This window comes from Xiphias gladius, chromosome 16, assembly GCF_016859285.1.
Source record: "Xiphias gladius isolate SHS-SW01 ecotype Sanya breed wild chromosome 16, ASM1685928v1, whole genome shotgun sequence".
NCBI lineage: Eukaryota > Metazoa > Chordata > Actinopteri > Istiophoriformes > Xiphiidae > Xiphias > Xiphias gladius.
In genome coordinates this window covers 4,570,179-4,595,905 of record NC_053415.1, presented here as the reverse complement: position 1 = coordinate 4,595,905, position 25,727 = coordinate 4,570,179, and the positions used below count along the sequence as shown (strand labels likewise).

The 25,727-nt window shown below is 40.6% G+C and overlaps 3 protein-coding genes across 10 annotated transcripts; 1 reads left to right on the top strand and 2 right to left on the bottom strand.

The window, feature by feature from the left end:
* Positions 1-278: 278 nt before the first annotated feature.
* Positions 279-11,335, bottom strand: LOC120801379 (sterol 26-hydroxylase, mitochondrial). 2 transcript variants are annotated; one of them, XM_040148307.1, is made up of 9 exons: positions 11,096-11,335; positions 10,431-10,612; positions 5,378-5,577; positions 4,890-5,087; positions 3,998-4,161; positions 3,450-3,616; positions 3,174-3,255; positions 1,046-1,246; positions 279-428 (listed from the first exon to the last, which is right to left on the bottom strand). In XM_040148307.1, exons 1-9 carry the CDS (start codon positions 11,333-11,335, stop codon positions 297-299), a joined length of 1,566 nt encoding a protein of 521 aa, XP_040004241.1. In that variant the 3' UTR covers positions 279-296. The 2 variants fall into 2 exon arrangements, with proteins under 2 accessions (XP_040004241.1, XP_040004242.1); XM_040148308.1 differs by having other exon boundaries at positions 1,106-1,246; positions 11,096-11,326.
* A 1,176-nt stretch (positions 11,336-12,511) lies between these two features.
* On the bottom strand, positions 12,512-15,918 carry LOC120801157 (mitochondrial chaperone BCS1). Its single transcript, XM_040147743.1, has 7 exons — positions 15,114-15,918; positions 14,762-14,901; positions 14,435-14,629; positions 13,830-13,893; positions 13,507-13,679; positions 13,116-13,233; positions 12,512-12,811 (listed from the first exon to the last, which is right to left on the bottom strand). The coding sequence occupies exons 1-7, from the start codon at positions 15,431-15,433 to the stop codon at positions 12,559-12,561; spliced, it is 1,263 nt and encodes a 420-aa protein (XP_040003677.1). The 5' UTR covers positions 15,434-15,918; the 3' UTR covers positions 12,512-12,558.
* On the top strand, positions 15,825-25,682 carry znf142 (zinc finger protein 142). 7 transcript variants are annotated; one of them, XM_040147736.1, is made up of 9 exons: positions 15,825-16,092; positions 16,244-16,290; positions 16,687-17,178; positions 17,291-17,509; positions 18,112-18,936; positions 19,097-19,274; positions 19,813-22,711; positions 24,478-24,583; positions 24,888-25,682. In XM_040147736.1, exons 3-9 carry the CDS (start codon positions 16,692-16,694, stop codon positions 25,415-25,417), a joined length of 5,244 nt encoding a protein of 1,747 aa, XP_040003670.1. In that variant the 5' UTR covers positions 15,825-16,092; positions 16,244-16,290; positions 16,687-16,691; the 3' UTR covers positions 25,418-25,682. The 7 variants fall into 7 exon arrangements, 6 of the variants coding, with proteins under 6 accessions (XP_040003670.1, XP_040003669.1, XP_040003673.1 ...); XM_040147735.1 differs by having other exon boundaries at positions 16,240-16,290; XR_005709060.1 differs by lacking the exon at positions 24,888-25,682 and adding an exon at positions 22,822-23,741 and having other exon boundaries at positions 15,825-16,290; positions 24,478-24,557.
* Positions 25,683-25,727: the final 45 nt, after the last annotated feature.

Below are 25,727 nucleotides of genomic sequence, written 5' to 3'. Positions count from 1 at the left end.
CTGCTGGCATTAAAGGAAGTGCTCAGTGATTCCTCAGTTACTTCAAAATACTGATTGTCAAGTAACTTTGTGTAATAAAATTTTTGCCAATGATATACAGCCTTTTAAAAATCATGATATGTATCAGCTTACACGTTTAATATTTAACTTTTACATAAGCATTTGTTAAAGTAAAGCTTTCAAACCTACTCCCACAGTCTCATTCATTTAATAGATCAGTCATTCTTAAAAAGAGATATTATACGTTCTTTCATTAATGTGCAACGTTTGCATTCAAACCAATCTGCAAACACAAATCAAGCAGCGTTTTCACATCGTCTCTCCACCAAGTGTAGGTTTACTGGTCGGTCTGGTATCAGAACAGTGCGGCTGATGGATTTCAACTCTCCCATTGTGGGGTCTGGTCTGATTTCAAACAGCCTGATTAGCTGGGGAAAAAAGAGAAACTTTGAGTTACTTGAGATTTCTGTGTTTCTTTCCTTTCTGTGCTCTTCTTACAGTTTTGAAGTGGACGGGAAATGATGATGTTTATGTATCAATCAGGATGTAGCAACATTTGAACCGGAATCTGATGAGAGTTGGTGGGTTGTGTGGTCATTGTCAATCAATTCTAATCAAACACACCCATACAATCCTGACAAAGCAGATTAACTGACTTTCTTATACTTAATCTCTTAATAAATGATACCTAAAGAGGTTTGTTTTTTTTTTAACTTTGATGTTGCTTATTAAGTCTTGAATGTTTAACGATATATTGACATACCTAAGATATGAAGCCAAGTTTTCAGGGGCTTTAACAGGAATATTCTTACTGTGTGCCAAAAATAAGAGATCACATTTTTTTTTTTATCTTTCATTTGTATAATTAGGAATTCTGACTTCATCACCCCAAAAGACTCCACCAATTCCCCTTTTTTTTACCCACTTTCCTCTAACCTCCATTCCCTGTTTTAAAGCAGTGTTTCACTGTTGCTTCGTAGCACTGATGTTTTCTATCCTGTGTGTTTAGTAATGTTGCAAAGGGTTCTTCCCACTTGTCACCTACCCGAAAGAGAACCATATACATCTCAAGTTTAGCAATCTGCCGACCGACACAGCCTCTCACCCCGAATCCAAACGGGAGGGAGCCAAACGGGTGTGGCCTCTTATGACCATCACGGAGCCATCTCTCTGGCTTAAATGTGAATGGTTCTGGGAAAGTGTCCTCATCATGACTGATGGCATACTGACAAAGCGTGAAAGGAGTCTGGAGAAACAACAGTCAAGAGGTCAAATACTAAAATTCTGATCTTCTGAGACATATATACAATGGAATGAAAAAGTTTGGGTACCCCTGGTCAAACGTTCTGTTACTGTGCATAGTTAAGTGAGTAGAAGATGAACTGATTTCCAAAAGGCATTAAGTTAATGATGAAACATTCTTTTCAACATTTTAAGCAAGATTACTTTTTATTTCCATCCTTTTTAGTTTCAAATTAAATTCTTGTTTGAGGGATTTTCACCCATTCCTCCTGCAAAAGGCTTCCAGTTCTGTGAGATTCTAGGGCCGTCTTTCATGCCCTGCTCTTTTGAGGTCTATCCACAGAATTTTGACATTTTGACGATGTTTGGGTCACGGGACTGTGAGGGCCATGGCAAAACCTTCAGCTTGCACCTCTAGGGGTTGTCCATAGTGGATTATGAGGTGTGTTTAAGATCATTATCCTGTTGTAGAAGCCATCTTCTTTTCATTTTCAGCTTTTTTACAGACGGAGTGATGTTTTCTCCTAGAATTTGCTGGTATTTAATTGAATCCATTCTTCCCTCTACCAGTGGAAAGTTTCCCGTGCCACTGGCTGCAACACAACAAACCAAGATCGATCCACCCCCGTACTTAAAAGTTGGAGAGGTTTTTTTTTTCCATTAAATTCTGCACCCTTTTTTCTTCAAACACATACCTTTGCTCATTGTGGCCAAAAAGTTCCAATTTAAATTCATCAGTCCACAGGAATTTTTTTTCCAAAATGCATTAGGCTTGTTTAGATGTTCCTTTGCAAACTTCTGACACTGAATTTTGTGATGAGGATACAGGAAAGGTTTTCTTCTGATGACTCTTTCATGAAGGTCATATGTGTACAGGTGCCGCTGCACAGTAGGACAGTAAACTATCAGTCAAGTCTGCTAAATCTTCCTGAAGGTATTTCACAGTCAAATGGGGGTTTTGATTTGTCTTTCTAGCAATCCTAGCAGTTCTCTCTGAAAGTTTTCTTGGTAAATGGACTGCACCTATATAGTGTTTTTCTAGTCTTATCGAACACTCAAAGTGCTTGATCTTAAACACACCTCAAGTGCTTTACACTTCTGCTCCCTTCACCCATTCACACACACATTCATACAGCGCTCTTTTCTATACATACTGCACTTCCTACACACACAGACAATCTCACACACCAACTGGGCAATTTGGGGTTCAGTATCTTGCCCGAGGACACTTCGACATGCGGACTGGAGGAGCCGGGGATCGAACCACTGACCTTCCAGTTAGTGGACAACCCGCGCTACCTCCTGTGCCACAGCTGCCCATTTCAGCTGCTATTTCTTAATTACATTACGAACCAAAGAAAACGGCTACCTGAAAACACTTTGCGTTGTTCTTATAGCCTTCTCCTTCTTTGTGGGCATCAGTTATTCTAGGCAGCTGCTTAGAGGAGCCCATGGCTGCTGATTGTTGGGACAACGTTTGAGGAGTCAGAGAATTTATAAAGCTTTGAAATTTGCATCACTTGACCTTTCTTGAGGATGACTGTGAGCAACCCACAGCCCTTACAAGCTACTTAAGTTCTGAGAACTACAGTGCCCCTTTCTTTTTTCCACACTAAAATTGTACAAAACGAAAATAACACTAATCTTTAACTCTGTGCCTTTTGGAGATCAGTTCATCTTCTACTCAATTAACTATTCACAGTAACAGAAATTTTGAAATGGGGTGCCCAAACTTTTTCATGGAACGGCACATATCTATACTTTTTTTTTTTTTTTTACTTTAAATGGTGTAATATTTAGTATAGCAATAACTTAGTTAGAGAAATAAATATCAATGGTAGGCTAAATTTATTTAAACTTTTCTCTTGAAGTTATAATACAAGTATACACAAACAGGCAAACAATGCCTAATGGTTAATAAAATGACCCACTTTCTTTGGAAATTGGTATCCACCAATAACAACATTCTTTTCTTGAATGATCCTTGCATTCACAGTAACCACAGGGTAAATCCTACAAAACAAGAATTAATAATTTAATTTCCTCTAGAAAATGTGTAAAATGTGATGATACAGAAAAATAAATGGACATTTAAATCTAGATCCTTTCCAGTACCTTGCACATGTTTTTACATCATTGACCATCTCAGTGGATGCAGAACCCATCACACCCCAACACCATAACTGTCTCCAGTCAACCAGTCTTACCTCAGTGTTTCCTTGATAACAGCCCCTAAATATGGCATTCGAGTGATCTCAGCAGCAGAGGGGATACAGTCTGCTGGTACAAATGTGGACACTTCTTTATAAAGTCTGTCCTGGACTTCTAGGTTCCTGGACAGCAGGTACAATGTCCAAGTGAGGCTATTGGATGTCTTGACAAATAAAAAATGGCAATAAGTACACAGGGTTATTACAGCAATGCCTGTTCATACCTTTATGCAGAAGAAAATTAGGGATTCGAGTAGCATCCTTGCTCATATTTTGACCTCCCACGATGTTGATTATGGATGTACAGTATGCTTTTTTTTAATAAACCAGGAATACCATGAGGTGTATTCAGAATGAGTCATAACACAGGTAAGGTGGTTTGTTTTGGGGGGGTAGATTTCCTGAGGTGTTTTCATGATCTTATCCAACAACAATTCTCCACCAAGACCTGGCTTGAGTCAAGAAGTAAACATGAAAAAGTTTTTTTATGCTTACTTCTCAATGTTTTTTTCTGTTGGGATTTTCTGTTAGAGTATCACATTTACCGAGTCCACTCCTGCTAACAGAAGCTCAGCGATGCTGCCGTACACATCCTTAATGCTCATCTGAGTGTTTGAGAGGAGGTATGTTAGGTATTCGCCCTCCACATCCTGGTTGTTTTCAACACATCGCTGAATGTCCTCCATCTTCTTGTCAATCAACTCTTTAGCTAGAAGAATTGGAGGAATGTGTTTCGTTTTAGGGTTCACCATATGGACATAAATGATCTCCTAAAATTTAAATACAAAACAATTTCTTGGTTTAAGGTAGATTAAAAGGTAAATAATTTGACATTTTGGGAAATGCGCTCATTCACCTTCTTGCGAAAAGTCAGATGAGATGATTGATGCCACTCTCATCACTGTAAAATGAAGCTACAGCTAGCAATCAGTTAGCTTACCTTAGAGCAAAGACTGAAAACGGGGGAACAGCGAGCCCGGCTCTGCTTAACTGTAACGAAAGCTGCCTACAAGCACCTCTAAAGCTCACCCTGTATCTTGTTTGTTTAAGCTGTACGAAAAACAAACGGTAAAAACTACAAACGGTTTTAGCTGGAGTTATGTGTTTGTAAGTTAACCGTCTCCTGGTTGTAGCTTGATCAATTCATCTTGATCAATTTCTCATCTAATTCTCAGCAAGAAGGCAAATAAGTGTATTTCCTCAAATGTCAAACTATTCCTTTAAGGGACAGTTGCCTAGTTCCTCAGACTGGATTATCTATACTAATACTGTCTGGTATTGATCCTGGAACGAAACACTGAACTTCAAGTAATGACTTTTCCCCCAACACAGTCAGTACGACAAACGTACAACAAACAAAGTCACATCATTGTAAGGTTTAAATAAAAATTTACTATATTTAACACTTCAGCTGTGCTTCTCTCCTTTATAACTCACAAAAGCTGAAGATGCCCTCCCAGCCGGCGATGTAGCGTCCCCAGTAGGGCAGTAGATAGCGGCTCCACTTGGGCATCAAAGCCACAGCCATGTTGTTCGAGAACATCTGATTTATGGCGTTGATGAAGTCTTGTGTACCTGCAGGAATTTTCTTATCCAGACACCCAAGCCTTGTCTCAAACAGAATGCAGGCAATACCTGAGTGGCAAAGGTTAAGATTTAGGATAAGAAAAAGAAATTATTTAGCACCTATCTACAAAATTGTTAGCCCTTCGTCTTAGTTGAACTCAGAAAGTTGAAAAGTAACAAGAAAGCAGCCAAAATGCAACCGTGTTATTTAAATTTTAATATTTAATTCATCAATACCAGAAAACAAGAACTCAAATTTCCTCTGATTTGAATAATTTTATCATTCGTTTTAACCAGTGCAGAAGATTTATATAAACATGTTAAGTGCAGTCAGCACTATCTGAAGATGTTCTTCATACCCTCTAGTGAGAATCGATAGAGCTCACTGGCCATATTGGTCACCAGATCTCCTGTTGGGCTGCCCTGGCGCAGATAGTAGATCCTCTTAGTTAAGTCTGTGACCACATCATTGATTACCCCACCATATTGTGCAGAGTCCTTCGGGTGCAGCAAACGCTTGTTCAGCATCACCCTCAAGTTGTACCACTTCTCCCCATCCCTGGGAACAGAAACGGAGTTTCATGGTTCATGGTTTAGGTTTCCAACCAGGTGGTCTCTCTGTATAGTTTCTGATACAAATGTCAAAAGTGACTGCTGTTGGTGACGATCAATGCATAGACAAAAGAAATTTGCTCTGTCCAATGTTGGATTGAGGAAGATCCCGCATTGTAATTAACAGTGCTAAAGAAGAATATTGTTTCACTTGAAGTTATAGCCCATTTCCTTCAAATCTATGAGATAGAGTATTGCTCTATTATATATATTTTTTTTAATTTCTCCATCATTTTCATCATTCTTAAGTGGTTATATCCACAACATTACTCTTTTGATTCAGTCTCACTGATCTCATAAAGCTGTTTTTGGCTGCAGCAGGCAGCAGTTTTTTGTGAAAAAGCTTATAAAAAACCACTGTATGTCACCTGCTGAACAGCAAATACTAGACACAGTTTGCAGCTGGTGAAAATAGTGGAACAGCATTTAGCAGCTAAAGAGCCAGATATTGCTGTTGGGAGATGGTAGAGGCCGAAACCAGAGCTAAAAGAGAGTGAATAATACTCACACAGGACAATTGCCAGGTAGTATATATATATAGAAAGTATTCAGAATAAATTGTGTTGCTCTGTAACTGCTGGATGTGTAAATAAGCAGCTGTTAATAATCTATCATAAACAGGCTAACTAGTTCATCATATTAACTTAAAAGGTGATGACAGATCAAAGTTGTGTTCACTGCTTGTTTCTGCTGCCCCCAAGTTGCTAAAGAAATCATTTATTGCAGGTTTAAAGAGTAACTCAAATCTAGATTTTGGAGAGGGGAAAAACATAGCTGCGCTGGCCACTATGACTTGATAAGTATACGCCAGATGTTTTCTGTAGGTGTGGAAAAAGCATGCATGTCACCACTAGTTGGCAGTGAAAGCAAGATTACGGGGCAAGGTACAGTTCCTTAAAAAACAAAATGTGGCGTCAAGCCTAGCTTTACATACACTGCTGTCTCACCTGATAAAAAAATATCTTAAATGTATCAAATAATATGATTCAACAACAGATAGAACCAAGCTTCACTCACAGAATGAACTAAAATAGTTATAAAACAGGCCTTTTTCCAACGGCATAGTCAACATTTAGACTTTTCATGGTAGGAAAAGCCCAGGTGTTGATGGTGGCATTAACAATGATCTGTTCTATTCAAGGCATGACAATGAGACATTCGGTATGTTTACATGCACAGTGGAATATTCCACTATTATTCTGAATATGATGATATTCAGAATTTGATACGGGTCATTTAAACAGCATCTTCCATTTGGATATTCAGAATTTAGCATTTTCCGATTAAGACATGTGGGATATGCTGATATTATTCGGGTTTTAGGAGCATTCTTTGGACATGTATAAAGTGCATTCGGAATAACTCAATCGGAGTTTTTACGGCAGTTTGCGACACACAGCATCTGGCCTGTTTACGGTCAGCTCTGTGCATCATACACAAACCAACTAGACAACAGTTTGCATGGCTGGGGTCGAGATGCATGCCCAAAAGAAAAGCCCGAATTTCTGGACAGAAGGAGAAACCCACATATTTTTAAACATTATGACTTGGATATGCGCAAATATTGCAACACCAACCTTTTCAATACCTCCATAGAATAATAAAGTTAGAAAGGGCATATCCGTAGGACGTACGTCATAGGGGCGTATTGCGTTAACCAGAATATGCACAGCTCCATGTAAGCAGGAATATTATTGGTTTATTTAGTCGGAATATTGTTTTCTTTCGCAAATAAGGGCAAAATCGGCATATTTTGTGCATGTAAACGTAGTGAGTGAATCAGCACGCACAACAACGGGATCCTGAAACTGAAGCAGCTAAAAGCTGTTCAGCCATTATAAATTGTATTATTTACACCTATGATTTTCTTACTGTGAAATATCAAAATGTCGGCTGTTATGTCTAAATGTAGAAATTCTGTACAATAATGTATGTTCCTTTATTCTGAATGGAAGGATATAAGATCCAACTATACCAACTGTGCACAGACACCAGGAATAACTTAGAGGCACAACCAGGGTATCTGGAACAAACACCAGAATACACAACAGAATTATCCTCTAAATCTCATTGGCTCTTACATATCAGTTCTGAAAGACATTATCCATCAACACTTTGGAGAGATGGACCGCTGCATGTTATATGTTTGTGAAAATACTGCGCTATAAAAAAGTAAGTAATCCAATATTGCCAGACCACAAACAGCAGCCCCACAAACTAAGAGAGTTGAATTAACTAATCTTGGACAGGTAACCCTAATACGATTACTCATTACAGCAGTTATGGTGAATAATGAGTAATTTCCTCAAGAGCAGTAGGCAATTTGAGGGGGGATGAAAGGGGATGCCATCCCCCTTATTAGCAAAATGACCAAAATTCATCCCCCTTGCTAACGTCTTTAGTGTAATATGCTAGTCTAATCTGCCTAACTCGTGGATCCTTTATCTGACTGAGGTTTGTGCAAGTTAGAATATATGGCCCTGACCATGGCTCTGAAATACCAGCAGCCTGTTTGTGTTGTGAATTAATAAATCCATGGCACTGTCCATGGTGCTGAAGTAGCAGACTGATTTGTAATTATACCTTTTTCTCTCCGTTCCACCCTTCTTTCAGTTTCCTCTCTTATCTATAATTTTATCTAAATTATATATTATAAAAACTCAATGCTATACTACTGTATATTGTAGCCTATATACTCTACAGAACAGTGTCACCTTCGTGATCGAAGTGACAAGTAGAAATGTGTAGTCACTGAAGAGCAAGAGGAGACACACTGCTGCCTGTAGTAGTCCTATAATATTCCTTTAATATATCTATAGTCGTGTTTCCATCAACATGTTTTTATGCGCATTTTGAAGTATTGCATTTAAAAAGGTTGATGGAAACAACAAAAATTAAAAAATAACTTTTTATGCTTGCTTGAGGTGGTTTTTTCCTTTAATGGGAGATGGAAAAAACTTTTTGAATAAGTTCTGATGTAGGGCACATTTAACTCACATTACTGATTAACTTTTTTCACTTCTAGAGAAGCAGAAGAAGAAGAAGAAGAAGCTGACATACTAGCTGACATGAAAGAATAATTACAACTTTATTCACTCCAAACCAGTTAATGGAAACGTGCCTAATTCGCTTGACAGTTAAATGGAAGACGGCTAATGATCATTCAGTAGCATTTGTGCTGCTGAAAATACACCCCGGAACAAGCCACCTCTGTAACAAAATATTTTAGGGGACACATCAAAACAGATATAGTTTTTATTATAGTTGTTTGGTGAAATCTAGGAGTGGAGCAGGTAATGTGACTGAGGAAATTAACCTGTACTGACCACACTGCGCTCATCTGCTATAGTTACATAATTCGAGATAAAGTTTATACTATCAAAACTAAGGTTTGTTTTGAAAAATAAATGTCCACATCCAAAACAATAGGCCTACGCAAAATATGTATTTAGCCTAATAGCAGTTCTATGGAATCAAAAATTATAATTGGAATTATGATATCAAGAATTAAGCTAGGTCTATATGAAAATCCATCAGTGCCAATAGAAAGTAGCCATACAGAAGCAGGTTCGGGCGGATTCAGGTCTCTCTTAATCTCTCTCATGTAGTTTTTTTTATTTTTTTTGCTGTTCTTGCTTTTTATTTTTGAAATAAAAATCTTTGTGCCTCCAAAGGAGTGATTATTTAACAATGTAAAGTAAAAATTATTTCAGAGTTTAGTAAATGCCCCTAAAAATCAGTTCAAGGGGCAAAAAAAAATAGCTGCCCTCTGAAAAGAAAGGCACAAGGCAGCCCCCTTCCCTATCTCCTCCTACATGTGCGGAAAGGGGGGAGGGGGCTTCCAAGGTGTAAAGTGTCGGCAAGACTGGAGGAGGCCCAACGCACGCAGGAATGCAAGCAGCATCGCCAGCCTTGTGAATTGGTGGCCAGAGTGGCATCAAAAAGAACAGGATGACACCTTGACCTTAGTTTATTTTTTCAAAAAGAAAAAGACAGGTCAGAAATTACTTTGGATGTGATTGCTGTCCATACAATTAACTACGCATGAAAACTGGCTCATGTTACACAGGTACAGATGCAAGCTAGCTAGCTAACCAAGGGCCTTTACCCTTGCCGAAGCCAGCTACTGATCCGGCCAACGATAAGCCAGTGCTGGTAACTGAGAGGCCGGTGATGGTAAACGAGAGGCTGGATGTGGTAAATGAGAGGCCGGCGGCCTGCACGCGTTTAAAGGAAAGGGGTGAAGGTAGAGGTATTCACTTGGTTGCAATGTGCAACCTCACCACTAGGATGCCACTAAGTCCTACACACTGGCCCTTTAATTACCTCCCCCAATGAGGTTATGTTTTCACCCATGTCTGTTTTTTGTTTTGCTTTGTTTTGGTTTTGGTTTATTTTTCAGCAGGATTATGCAAAAGGCAATGAACTGTTTTGCATCAAACTTGGTGGAGGGATGGGGCATGGGCCAAGGACGAACCCATCAAATTTTGTGGCAGATCCGGATCATTTACCACAATTTTTTTTCTCTGAAGTCTAGTGTATGTTGTCTGACATTTGCCCTGCCAGAGGTCTGTACTCTTTGAATATTATTCTAGTTTTTTTTATGTATTTCTTCTCTTAACCAAACTGTATAGGCAAATAATGTTGGGGATTTAAATATCAACTTTCCAGTCTGAGAGTATTAAAGGTATCTTTAATTATTAATCCATCCCACTCATGTGACAATACTTTACCCTGGGAAGCCATTGTGTAAATATTTAACAGTTTATTTGTGTATCATACAGTGTTTGGCAGTCTTACACTGTGAAAGGTCCATAGCCGAATCCTCTCATGTCGCGATACTCCTTCCACAGGGACATGTCTCCTCGGCAAGGGAACTTATCCTCATTTCTCATGAGTTCCTCCTGCAGCTTTGGGGTGTTCAAGGACACTGAGTTAAGTCCATCTCTGTATATAGGCCCATATAGCTGTTTCTCATAGATCTGATGGTAGACAAAGTGAATGCAAGATAGATGACTTAACAGAGAAGCGTGAGTGTAAGCAATCTTGTTACATGTTAGTAAGAAGAAGAAGTATAAAAATCTGAAATGCTGTTAATATCAACAAAGTCTGAATATCCAGCTAATCATTCAAATGCACTATGACTAAAAAAATTCATTGCACATTTGTAAAGCCAATGAGCAGAGCACGTGAGGATATGAGAGTGCAACTGAGGTTGCCATGGGAATAAAGGTAATGCAACCAGCCCGACATTTTCTTTTATGCATCGTCACTGGGGGCAAATGCAATCAGAATATCAGAATCACACCCTAATCCCTGCAATAACAACCAAAGCAGACAAATTATACCAAAGATTTCTAGAATGCATCAAAACAAACTAAAGGATCCATCACTGTGGCAGAAACCCGATGTAAAGCTGTAACATTCAGAGACCATGCAGAGAACTGTACTGCAGACTGGTGTACCTGTAACTCATGTATACGGCTGTAGAAACCCTGAAGCACCAATCTGTAAATCAGCTCCAAGAAGCTGACATGTGGTAGGTCCTCCAGTGTCCGAGGCTTGTCCTGGAAGGCAGAGAGGCCCTTCTGGGAAGAGGAAGTGCTTCCAGAACCCCTGGAGCACACCCGGGCCATGGCAATAGGGAATGGCAGCAGCCAGCTGCCATTCCTTTGCACTAGACTCCGAGTCAGCCATGCAGCCATGACGAGGGCAGAATGGCAAATACACAGGTCTCTCATTGCATGTAAGAGGTTTGCTAAGTGGGGAGGGGCCATGTTTCACAGAATGTTTAACCCTTCCAGCCCAGCCCTCAACGATCAACTAGGAACAAGCAGGACCAAAGGCCTTTCCACTCATATATCTGTAATGTGAGTCTTATGTAGTGTGCTGGGTAATTGAAGCAAGTAGAAAACTGCATAATTCAGACAAATAATATACCACTCAAACGTATTTCTTTCTTTTGTGCATTTGCGCTAAAAACATTTTAAAAATTAATGCCATCTAACCATGCTACTGAATAACAAGTTAATGTTGTTTATGAAAAAAAAAAAGAGATGGTAGACTTGTAGAGATTGAGCCTTTAAAACTTTGAGATGCATGATGCTAAAACAAGACAAGATTCAACTCAACACTAAATTTCTGTAACAGCCCAAGTCTTAGAGAAGCCAAAAATCAGTGCACATTACTTGAAAGCATATGTTTTCTTTGGCTTTCTTGCGATTAACTTTTCAGGTGGTTAGGTACATCTTTTTGGAGAACACATTGTACCTTTGGTTTCTAAAAATTCTATATAAATAAAGTTTATCTTCTTCAAATTTAAATAGGAGCAGTACTACCACAGTACATATCCAGGAAAGCAGTGGTTTTGTAGGATTTCTGTCATCTTGTAGCTTACTACTTACTGTACTTGTGGGTTTCTGACTGAACATTAATTATAATGACTAGAAAAGAATACATTTCCTGAAGAAAATTTGTGTGCTTGCTGTTCTAGTCATGCAGCTGAAACATTTAGAATAAACAAATATTCAAACAGTCCAATTTGTAGTTGAAACGGTAGTTTGAAACGAAAGTGCTGAAAAAACTGAAGCTTCAGTAACAACTTAAGTTTAAAATGTCAGTTGATGTGGTAAAACCAAGGAAAGTTCAAGTAAGTGCACAGTAAGAAGTTGAAATGTCAAATGGTATCTAAGCACTGAAATCAGCTGAACTGCCCATTGAAGTGTGAAAGAGGAAAGCATTTGAAATGTCATTTGACTATGTAATTTAAGAATTTGACATAATGGTTAAAAATAAGCAGGTTTTTTGTGTCCACCGATCAAACAAACCACAAACAGCATCAGAGAACATGGAAATGAAAAACAATTTACTCAGGTTTCTCATATTTCTCTTTATTCAGCAGTCAGTCTCCGAACACCTTCAAGTCGTATCATCCTTTTATTTGGGCAACATTGTCTATAGATCCTGCAGGGTCCATTTTGTGCAGCAGAAAGTGTCCTTGCACCTGAGCAGCACTGATATCAGAGTGGGTGGCTAACGCACGCTCAGCAAACCGCTCTGCTTCAGAAGCAGGCTCGTCTGGGTAGAACCGCCGGAACATATGGGTGAGCTGCCAGTGTGTGCAGTGGCCAATGTACTGCTTCAGATCCACACGGCCAGGACGGATCAGTGCCGCGTCTAACCTGTGTGCAGAGAACTGGAAATTAATGTCACTGAAATAATCCTTAATGTGCGTAAAACTCACCAATGAAATGTCAAAGAAGCACTGGTTGCTAACTTTGAAGCTGGGAGTCAGAGCTGTTTTATTGAAAACAGTTGCCTCCTATAATTGGAAATAGAGCTCATGAGAGTTGTGTTTGCAGGCTGTAAAACACAAACAAGGTCCCAGACTGGACAATAAGCTTCATAGAGCTGAGGGGAACTGCAGATGTAGATGATGTACAATAATGTTAAGTACTTTGTTTACAAATGCATTTCCATGTGCACCTTTCAATGAAGTTGGTGGTCATAAAAACTATCCTAGCCTCAGATGAAGCCACTCCATCCAGAGAGTTAAGCAGGCCACTAAAGGTCAGTCTTCCCATTCCCTGGTAGGCCAGAGGGTCTGTGAGGCAAAGACAGAAGTGTTTTGAAAGTACCCATTAAATCCCAATAAAACGTAAAGACAGTGTCTGTCTGAACAGCCACAGCTTCCCAATGTACCTCAGTAGAGAATTTTAACTTGTTGATGCATGAATGAAAATCTCTGATGATTTAAAATAAAGAAGAAGAACATTTTAACTTCTCATCACATTAATAATAACAACTACAATTACTAATCGTTGCAATTAGCTTCTTAGGACAAATCCAAGACCACTTGTCCTTCCCTTCTGCTTACTCTCTGTGGGAAGCAGCTCCCGGCTGACAAAGGCTGCATCTACATCCTCCAACAGTATGATGCTTTGCTGCGGTGCCACACTCAGGAGGTGGTTCAGACGGTCATCTGAAAGGGTTCGGTCACTCAGACTCATCAGACAGATGCTGTAGCCCAGCTCGCCTGCCAGTGCCGTGCTGAAACACAAAGAGTCACAAACAGGAGATGAGGACATACACTATACACAGAGTTTAATATGTGACGTGAAAGAACTCTACTTGACTTTGTACATCTTTCAATTACATATATTGTAAATAGGTACAGGAAAAATTCTATACCACACTCACATAAAACTACTTTTTCCACAGCCTGGGGGTCCATATAGCAGATATCCTCTTCTGTAAGGGATACCTTCAAAGACAAAGAAAAAAAACATCATCACTGTCATCCAGATGACAATCACAGAGTAACTGAAAACTGAGAATTTTTCCGCATTGTGCTTTTCAAAACAGGCAATTTAAGAAAAAAAAATGAACTTATTATTGGACAATCCTTTGGTTTTGCACATTTTAGCTGATTAGCTACAAATTATATATGTTACATCACTGCCACCATTTCCCAAGCACACTACAATACACAACATTTCAGGAAGCCATTGGTTTCAGCTAATGCCAGTACAGCAAGAAAATCATCTTGCAGATTTGAAGATTTATTTCCAATCTATTTATTTAAACTAAAACTGACACTCCAACACTCAAATCGCACATGTCAAGGTTTCATTGAAGGCACCAACAAGGTGTTTTCAAAACAACAAGGCTTGCAACCACAACACTCAACAATAGTAACTATCATAATACCAAAACATGAATTATATATCTAGGTAATATAAAACACACAAAGATAACTTCCATATACACTGAATGAATAAAATTGAGCCCCTGGTATATTTTACCTCTGTCTGTGTACCACTTGGGGTTTCCAATGAAGTCCTTCACATCTTCGACAATCCTTTCAGCCACACATGCCTCCAGAACCACAGAGCTGAGGGGTCTGCGTCGCCGTGGAAATCCAAAGGGCCTCCACTCAGCACCCATGGCTGTGTACATTACAGTCCGGCCCTCCTCCTGCTTCAGGGCCAATTCTCTTGCTACAAAACATGATGGACAGCTGCACTATATGACCACTAAATGGCTAAGGGGCAAAAAAGAAGTTCAGTATATTGCAAATGACAAAAATCTCTGAAACATGTACTTGTTAGGTATATACTGTAGAGCTGTACCTTCTTGTAAGATATTAAAGAAGATTTGTCTGTCTCTGCCTAGAGCAGTGAAAGTGACGGACTCCCATGGGGTTCCAGTGTGCAGATCCACCATCTGCTTCTCTCTGGTCCTCTCCACCCTGATCCACTTCCTCCCATACCTGCGGAGCACAATGGATGACATTGTCTCAAGTTGTACTGCCGTTAGAGAGAACAGTATTTGTCAAGCAGATTAATATACATAGGTATTGTCTCTGTATTTTTATGTCATACTTCTTAAACCTCATGTAAAGATTTAAAAGGGAGTCTGTAAAGCGTAAAGGCACCATGCCAAACGTGATGTAAAGAAGTATATCTAATGAATTTCTCTGACCAGATGATGTGGTTCCCAGGGCTTGGGTGGAAGTCAAACTGCGTGTGCACCCGTCCACTCTCATGTGCCAGGTAGGAGGTCTCCACGCTCAGGTGCTGAGTGTGCCTGGCGTGCTTGGTGATCCAGCTCAGGAGCCAGTGGTAGCTCTTGTCCCTGCTGGGGACCTCCAGAGTGATCATGTAGTGCCTGCGGAAGAAGATCATCCCCACCTGGGCGCCTTTCCTGGCCACCGCCAACGCTGTCCCGACCCCAACCAGTCCAAAGCCGGCCCCAAAGTATGGGTTGTCCTTCAGGCTGTCCAGGAAGTCTGACAGGGGCATGTTGCTGATATCTGCACTCTTCAAGTGGAATCAGACTCTATATAGCTGTTATAACACTTTATAGGAGCACAGGCAAATTGCAAACTCATTTGCAGATCAGTCAAACAGTCCAGATAGTTTTGATATGAGCCAAGCTGGGCAATCTAATGAAAGCTGGTGTTTTCTTCCGATGATGTCAAACAATAAATATCCCGATTCTTTGTCTTTATACATATCGCAAGTTTGTGACCATGGTCGCTTCCAATGTACACCGTTTCTCTGTAAACGGCACCGTTCAGCCAACTACTAACCCCAAGTCGGCAATGTATGACTCTCGGTTCGTGTAATAGTGGCAGCGACCTCCACTACATTTCCTGTGTTTGATAAATACCATTCCGACTGTTCGCCTGCCTAGAAACATTGGTTCCCCTACCCTTTAAGTGTTATCTTCACATCATTTTGTTCGCAAGCTAGGCTAACGGCTAAGGTAGACAAACATGTTGGTAGATAATATAGTGTGTGCAGTTTACTATATCACCCGCAACAGCTGAAATTAATTGCTCCCAGTAACTGAGACTTGAACATTTTGCGACCAAAATCACAAGAAGCTAATGTTAGCTCAGCTAGCGTTAATGGCGATGCTGGTAGCGAATAGATACCAGATTATATTATCATAAATCGTAGGTATAACTTCCGATGCGGACACTTAGTATAAATTAAGAAAGACCTCTAAGCAACAAGCAGTAACAAGCAGTAAATGCGGTTTTACGAGCTGGATACGTCAGCCATACTGCTAAACTGATAAACGTTGATGCTGTGTTTTTCAGATAGAAGGCACTGCGAAAATCCGGGCAGTCGGTCGAAATTCTACCTGTATTGTAAGTAACGTAATGTATTGAAATGCAGGAAAATGTTTTCGTGTGATTGCGTCAGGGATGCTTTGTTAGATATATATGTTATTACGCGTCATTATAATATAGTTACAACACAATTCCAGTCTTCACAGGAATGTTGTTTTTTTTACTTTATTACGGACTAAATACATTTTTAAAAAAAATTGGTACTATAGCTAGCAACCCTCCGACAGCTAAAACCTATGTGAATAATAACAAACTGTTAATATATATGCTGTATGTACCTAGTGCACTCAGGATATTATAAAATAGTAACAAAACATGAGCATAAATTACATATGTCTGTCACGTCATTTTTAAGTCTGTCACATTGTAACTAAATGCAGTGCTCTTTTTTTGTTTGTTTGTTTGTTTTTGTAGGCACAATGGAGATAGTCAAACCTCATCGATGTGAAAAATGTGGACAGAGTTTCTCAGACCATGACATATTTGTCTCTCACCCCTGTTCAAAGAGGGTGACCGCTCCATCCAGTAAAGGACAGTTGGCCAGCTACAAATGCTCCCAGTGCAATGAGGTCTTTTCCAAGCCAAGTGCTCTGAGACACCACTTCAAAATGATTCACAGTGGACACGACACTAGAGGTCTCTTCCCCTGCACTGAGCAAGGCTGCCAGTTCAGCAGCACAGACCACCAGGAATATCAAGCCCATCTGACGTCCACTCATCGTCTTACTCTCATTCCTTGCCCCTTCCAAGACTGCAAAGTGTCACTGCCCACACAGGGTGAGATGGAGAGACACTTGTGGGGCCACATGCCCTTCAGCTGCTTTCATTGTCAGTTTGTCACTGAACACTTAAAGGAGCTGAGTGACCACCTCTTGGAGCACAACCATCTTCCAGCTTGTGCTCAAGGTAAACAGATACTGTATGGAGAATGTTATCTTACACAAACCCATCGCTCTACCGCTTTGTGATTGATCTTAAGTAGATTTAACATTAAAATTTTGCCACATTTGTTTCATAGGGAACGAGCCTGCGTCCACAACTGTATGTACTACTGGAAGCCATCAGCCTCAGGTGTCCGGCAGGCCAAAAAGAAAACTGAAATCCAACCCAATTTATGTCCCAGAAGACGAGCACAAGGAACAGCCTGAGAGGAAAGGGCACAATATTAAAATAGCAAGAAAGGCCAATGGAAGAGACAATCCTCCAGAAGTAGACAGTGCACCACTGAAATCCAAAGGTAGATACACCATTCTGCTTGGCAGATTATAGTGAGCAATTGCTAATTTACATATGCAAAATTGGAATTTAAAATACAGTTATTGCAGTTGTAGCAGCAAAATCAAGTGTGAAAGTGATTGCCTTCTAATGCAAGACAGGAATGCAGAAAGTTACAGTTGGAGGTGTAATAGGCCGTTTTCACAGTGGACATTTAGACTTTTCCTAGTAGGAAAAGTCCCAGTAAAGTCATGATAGTGTGACAGTGAATCGGCATGTGCAACACCAGGACCCTGAAACTGGAGCAGCTAAATGGAATACAGCCATCTTTCCTCTTCTCATTTACAACTGTGCTTTTTCTGCTGTGATTCGTCAACATGTCTTCTGTGAAAAAGGCCAACTGGGTTATAGTGCAGTAGCTATTTTGGTCTACTTAGAGCAGTTTTGATTGAAGAGAAGCAGTGGCAGCAAATGACAGCACCAGGAAACACCAGAGGAGAGAAAACTGTACTAAAGACAAAATATGTGTTATTCTTGTTTAAATATTTCTAATGTGTCAAAGAAGCATAATTACTAACCTTGCCACATTGCCCAAAATTCGTGTTATATGTTCTTGTCCATTAGAGTACCTTGCAGAGGGTGGAGAGCACATCTATCGCACCCACACCTGCCCTACGTGTCGGCGCTGCTTCAAAATGCGGTCCCACCTGCAGGAGCACCTCCATTTACATTTTCCTGACCCCAGTCTCCAGTGTCCCAACTGCAAGCGCTACTTCACCAGCAAGAGCAAGCTACGCATACACAAGCTTCGTGAAGCAGGTGAAAAGGTTCACCATTGCCACTTGTGTGAATATTCTGCCGTGGAGCGGAACGCAATCCGTCGGCACCTGGTCAGCATGCATGCTGATGAGGCAGAAAATGGCATAAACAGTCAAAGCTATCCTTGCCCCACCTGTGGTCAAAGCTTTCGCCAAAGCAGGTCACTTAAGGCTCACATGAAGACGCACAACATCCCACCAGACAGGAAGCCAATGTCCTGCTTCCAAGAGGCTTGTTCTTTCCAGAGTTCGTTGCGCAAAGAACTTTTTAGACACACTGTTGAGGTCCACGGTGTCAAGGCAGTTGAATGTCGCCATCATGCCTGTGGTGCCATTTTCCAAAAAGAGACGGACATGGAGGCTCATTATAGGACACACCTTGCCTATCACTGTTCGCAGTGTGATTTCTCTTGCTCCAATAAAACTGTTTTCCTCCAGCACCAGCGGCACGGTCACCCAGGGAATGACAAGCTTTGCTGTGACTTTTGCTCCTTCATCACATTTAACCCTGTGGAGTTTGAGCAGCACGTTGGACATTTGCACGGCAACGAGAAGATCCATCGCTGTTCTCAGTGCAGCTACGTGACCTCGCATAAACGTGGCTTGAAGAGACACATGCTGATGCACAGTGGTGAGGATGGAGTAGTTTTAATGTTGTAAAGGTTTTGTCATCAGATTTTCACCTTATAAGTATCCACAGTTTTTACATTTGTTGTGTGGTTAGCTGTACTACTGCTGTACTACTACTTCTGGACATTACATCTCCCAATTTCTTTTTTTTTCTTTAAAAGGAGAGAAGCCCCACAAATGTAGCCTGTGTGATTTCAGGTGCCGAGATGAGTCCTACCTCTCTAAGCATATGCTCACTCACTCTGATGACAAGAACTTCATGTGCGCTGAATGTGGATACGTCACTAAATGGAAGCACTATCTGAATGTCCATATGAGGAAACATGCTGGAGACCTCAGGTTGATTTTTTGGATATACAGTATTTTTATCTGGTATTGTTGGGCCATTGCTGTGTACAAACAGATGTATCAAAACTGATGCTGTGTTTAAAACCATGTCCTGCATGCTGCGACCTTATTGCATTTAGCTCAAGTCCTCTACAGGTCCTTGCTACATCCATACAGGTATTATTCCTTATTTAGTCTGATTAGAGCTGTTCTTAGGACTGTACGAGCGTGTACAAATTGTGACTGATTGACAACTCTCTGACTTTCTTGTTATTTTGGTTCCATCTGTGATGCCATGAACATACTGTATTTTCTTTAAGCTATGCTTTTGCAGGTGCAGGATGGCTACCCTGCATATTGTGTTTCTATGGAGTGTTGTTAGTCCATATGCTTAAAAAGTCACACTACATATCAGCGAGATGCAGGGACAATCAGTTAAGCTCACAAATAGCTGGGCAGTCATCAGAATGTGAAGCAAAAGACTAAAACAATGGTGGAAAGTTTTGAAGAGAAACAAAAATACAATAATATTTCCTGTCTTCTCTTCTAGGTATCAGTGTGATCAGTGTCCCTATCGTTGTCACCGCATGGACCAGCTAAATAGCCACAAATTACGACATCAAGCCAAATCACTCATGTGTGAAATCTGTGCTTATGCCTGCAAACGCAAATATGAGCTTCGCAATCACATGTTGGCCAAACATTCTGGAGAGGAGAAACAGTCATCTGTCTATAAGTGCAAATACTGCACTTACACTACCTGCTACCGACAAGCACTTCAAAATCATGAGAACTGCAAACATACCAAGTTAAAAGAGTTTCGCTGTGCGCTCTGTTTCTATTCCTCATTCAGTAGCATCAGCCTCTTCCTGCACAAGAAGAAAGCTCATGGGTATATACCTGGGGACAAAGCATGGCTAGAGAACTACGCTGCAAAGGAGAAGGAGAGGAACTCAACAGATTTCTTGCAGGATTTTTACAATAAGCGCTCAACAACTCATGAGCAGTCTGAACAATCCACTAAAGGACATCCACCATCTCAAAGAGAACGATCTGATCTTCTTGGTGCAGCAGATCACAGTGCAAGCAAAGAAACTTTACCTGGATCACAAACTGTGGATGCAGTAAAGGTTTTGGAAGTTGTTTCTCAAGAGGTTGTTAATAAAGGTAATTCAGACAGTCCTCCATCTGTGAACAGCCCAGAGGAGTACTGTACTCTTATTTTAACTACACTATCTACCACAGATTATCAAACCCCCTCACTGCAAAATCCAGAGGAAAACTGTGCAAATCCAAGTCCAAGAACAGCCATTTCTGATACATCTCAAGAAAAGGCAGACTTCTCTACATCTACGAGTTCATTAGAGGAAGATAATGTAGCAATTCCACATGAAAAGTGTGCACTAGATGACTTAGACGACAACTATAATCCTTTGAATAGTTCAAACAGTCAACCAGTTGAGCCTGGGAAGTGTCAAACACCTGAAGTGGAGAGTGATGGTGAAGAAATCAGTTCCATTTTGCCATCTGAGCAAAACCAGCCGTTAGAATCTGATGTCCATCTGAAAGCTATGAAGAAGCACGACAAGGACCAAGCAGAATCCATGGTTTTGGAGGGACGGGTGCAGTTGCTTGTGGTACCGACTAAAGACGTTTATCGCTGTGCCAAGTGCTCTTATGTAACCTTCGAGGAGACCACTTTGAAGTACCACTGCCAGGCTTTGTGCCGTGGAAGGATAAGGGAACACAAGTGCCAGGCCTGTGGTGCGCAGTTCAAACAGAGGCGAGGCATCGATAGTCACATTGCAAAGAAGTGTCCAGCACTTCCGCGAAATGCAAGGACATTTGTAGGCATTTCAAATATATGTCTAGCTATAGGGGAGAGCTCTAGTCAGGGTAAGGAGGGATCCAAAAAATCCATAGACTCAAATGCTCAGGAATTTCAAGAGGAAGTAAGTACATCTCATTTAACAGTCTGTGAAGGCTTTGATGATATTGCCTCTACATCAACTGAACCAGGACATCAGCAATGCAAAACTAGGATAAATAAGCTTTTGAAAGTCAAGCTTATGAAAAAACAAATAGGTTCACATAACAAAGACAGAGGAGTATCACTGCAAAAAAAGTCCCTTTACACTAAAAAAGATGGGAAGTTTAAATGCAAGCTGTGCAATTTTTCATCAGTCAAGCTTGCAACAGTTGAGCGGCACCTCTCAACCTGCCAAAAAAATTTTATGAAAAGAGAGAATCAGATCCTTTCACAAGTGAATAAGTGTTATAATGAGTCAGTCAAAGAAAAAGAAGGCTTGGTGGATGAGTACAATGGAAGAACCGAGCAGAAAGTACACATTTTCTCTTGTCCAAGCTGTGCATTTAGGTGCAATCGGAAAACAGCATTAGACAGGCATAAAAAGAGAGGCTGCATGAAGCCAGATGAAGTCCAATGCACCATGTGTTCATTTGTATTTAAATCTAAAATTTCTTTGACCCATCACATTCTGTATGTTCATAAAAAAAAGAAGTTTGATGTTGCTAAACCTAATCATTTGCATTGTAAGGACTGTACTTTCACCTGTAAGCAAGAACGATGCATGGCGCAACATGTCTCCCTCAAACACAAAGGTGTAAGGCCTCACCGTTGCCGATACTGTCCTTTTGCCACCACAAGGCACTATCGCTTGGATGAGCATGAGTCTCTTCATACAGGAATCGGTCGTCACAAGTGTGATATGTGTGACAAGACCTTTGGGGCTGTGTCCAAATTGCGTCAACACAAGATGCGTATCCACGATAAACAGCCTACTCACTTCTGCTCACTGTGTGACTTCAGTGGCTTTACACTTGATGATGTAAGGCGGCACAACCTCAGGTGCCACACAGGGGAGTTAGAGCATGCTTGCACTCATTGTGAGGCTCACTTTAGTTCAGAAATTGCACTAAGAAATCACTGTAAACGTGTGCACCAGCTCCAAGTCTGTTTCTCATGCAAGCAGTGTGACTACACATGTAGCAGCAAGGAAAAACTGAAGACCCACCAACAAAGCAAGCACCGTCAAATAAAGTGCACTACCTGCCAGGAGTCTTTTGAGACAAAGGAAAGTCTGGAGATTCATCAGAGAACCCATCTGGCACATCAGTGTCAGCTGTGCCCCTTTGCTACTAAAACAAGGCAGCTATTAGCTCAACACCTTCTGAATGAACATGAGGAGGGATCTCTGGAGGACAAGCCTCTCAAGTGCAGCATTTGTCAGTTTGCTTGTCGGCATCAGCTGGTGTTAGAGCAGCATCTGCGTTCACATGGAGGCAAGCGTCTGTACAAATGCACAGACTGCGAGTATTCAACCCGGAACAAGCAGAAGATCACATGGCACATTCGCATACACACTGGGGAGAAGCCTTACAGCTGTGAGCAGTGCAGTTACACTTGCGCTGATCCATCTAGGTTGAAGGTAAGCTCAAAGTTTATTGGATGATAAAACCTCAAACACACATCCTTAAAAGTGTTGTTGTCGATGGAAAATGATGCAATTTGGTGTATTTTGTATTCTTATTTTTGCAGGAGAGAGTATTTACTTGGCAACAAGGAAAACTTTTAGTTGGTTAAATTACAATTCAAGAATCTGGTTTGAACTTCAGCTTGGCCAACAATAACTGATGGTCAGATGCCATGCCCTCTCCTCTTTTCACTCCCACATCCTGCAAAGACCTACAAAACTTCTTGGTGATACAGATGTGGTCTGTAAGGTTTACTGTCAAGTGGTCTAGCAATACTGAAGTTTCCTGTTGTATCTTCCTATTGGGAAATCTGCTTCCTCCAATGACCACATTTTTCAATGCACACAAGTCTGCAAATTTCTCACTTTTCTTGTTCATCGCTCTGATTCTAAGTATCTCAATACCTCCTCCTATCTGGGGTTGTCATTACTAATCTTGCCGTTGAAGTACCCCATTAGGATGTTGACATCCGCAGTCTTCCACAATGCTCTAGTAGTCTGTTATAGAACTGTTCCTTAGTTTCCTCATCACTTTCGTTTGTTGGGGTATAGCACTGGACAACTTTCATGTTGATCATCTTGTTCTTGTTTCTGAACAGTGCAGTGATAATTATAGGGCCCTGTGCTTCCCAAGCAGTGATCTCTGCACTGTTCTTGACAACATCAAGGCAACTCCCTGGGTGTGTGGTGGTTTATCGTTCTCCTCATGTCCAGAGTATAGCAGCATCTCTACTGTCATCAGTCTCTTCTGTCCTGACTGTATCCATTTGTTTCGCAGATGTCCAGCAGATCAAGGTTGTAGTTTTTCATCTCTGCTGCTAACTGTGCAGATTTTCCAGCTACAAACATGGTCCTCATGTTCAGTGTTCCAATATTAATTTTGCTGGTCAAAAGAAGGGTGGTCGGCCTTGTGGTTTCCAGAGACTTCCTGCTTGTACCACATGGTCACAGAATTCTTCTTGAAGAAGTCTCGTCTCCTCACACGGTAGACGTCTTTTGAGATCATGTTTGCACCTCTGTAGTTAGGGATTTTTTTCTTGGGTGGGGTGGCTAACCCCATGCCCAACTCTCCTTTTGCATGGGAACAGCATTTGCGGAGTTAATTCATGAAGTTTGGTTTGGTCAAACTGCCTGAAAAACACTTTTAAAGGTGTTGAATTGGAAATGACTTTGTTACATTGATTTGGATGTAGATATTAATAGTAGATGGATAGACACACACCTAGAAATACAGAGATGCATTTAATTCCTGCAAGCGATGAACTGCGAATAAGTAAAAAGGAACGTTATTTTATGTATTTATTATTTTATTACTTATTTATTTGTTTGGAGTTTTTTTGTTTTTAAACAAACTAGTTATAATGGAAAGGAAAGATTACAGACTGTATTTTGTTTGTAATCCCTTGCATTCCTCAAACATTGTCCAAAGGCAGTGTCCTCATTTTTTTCAGTGTTATGTTCTATGGCACTGATTTTTTTGAGTAAAATAATCTGCCTATAATAGCATCAATGGAAGCATAGGCATTACAACCTTCCCATCTGCTATGCAGTTTGTCAGCCAGCAAGAACCCTTTTTACTCAAATTCACTGCTTCTGTAGTTTCTCTGTTTTTGTGGGTCAGTAAAATATGACATTGACAGGATTTCCCAAAACCGAAGCACAAAGAAAATGATAAATGTTCTTTTATATTTCTTTGTTTTATAATAATTTTTCTACCATAGCTTCATATGAGGGTTCACCAAGAAGAGAAGAAGTACCTTTGTCCAGAGTGCGGCTACAAATGCAAGTGGGCGACTCAGCTGAAGTACCACATGACCAAACACACAGGTATCAGATAGATAAGGGAACTACTTAATGATTTTGTGGGCTTGAATGCCTGGTTCAGTCTCCTTTTCCACAAAAACTGATAAAATCTTATAAATATGAAGCAGACTACTTATGTAAATCATTATTACTTCTCAGCAAGATTAGTAACACATCTTTGCTTGCATGTTTTTGTAACAATTTTTTTTTTATGTTTGCAAGTTTTTAAAACCATTATCTGAATTTGGTTTTGTAGGGGTAGTTTACAAATTAATGTGTACAATTTCATACTCCTGAGAAAACCAAAACATATATTTATTCTCTGCAGGAGAGAAGCCATATGCCTGTAATGAGTGTGAGTACCGCACCAACAGAGCAGATGCCCTACGTGCCCACCGGGACACACAGCATTGCGACATGCGCCCTTACGTCTGTGAAAAATGTGGCAAAGCCTTCAAGACTAGTTTCATACTGAAGACCCACCAGCGGCAGCACAGTGATGATCGACCGTACACGTGTGGAATGTGCCACAAAGCCTTCCGGTGGCCGGCAGGTCTCAGACATCACTACCTCTCTCACACCAAGCAGCAACCTTTCTGCTGTCGCCACTGCTCCTATAGGGCCAAACAGAAGTTCCAAGTGGTCAAGCATTTGCAAAGACACCACCCGGAGATGTCAGTAGAGCAGGGGGTGATGAGAGACTCTGAGGCTGTTAGCCTGACCCTGAAGGAGGCCTTGCAGGGGACACTGGATGAGAGAGCAGCAGGAGTGGAGGAAGAGGGAAAAGCCAATGACGTGGCAGTAGTAGTAGTTGAAGAGGTTGTGCAAAGTGGGGAAGACAGTGAGACAAAACACTGACGAGAGGGCACAGTACTGTCAAAGCAGTGTTCAATTCAAATTATAGAAGTCTATCACTGTTAACACTGACATATCTGTAAATATTTATATTTCACCACTTGATTTCATTGTCTTGTAAAAGGCTAATAAAACACATTGGTACATATTGTTAGGGGAGGGAATATGGACTGAATGGAGTATTTGTGATTGATAAAAAAACTTAATACAGTGAATAAATGAACAATAAATGAGTCACACATGTTTGTAAATCAATTTTAATCAGTGGTTCAGCCATTCGGAAAATGTATAGCGTGTATTTACAACCATGTAC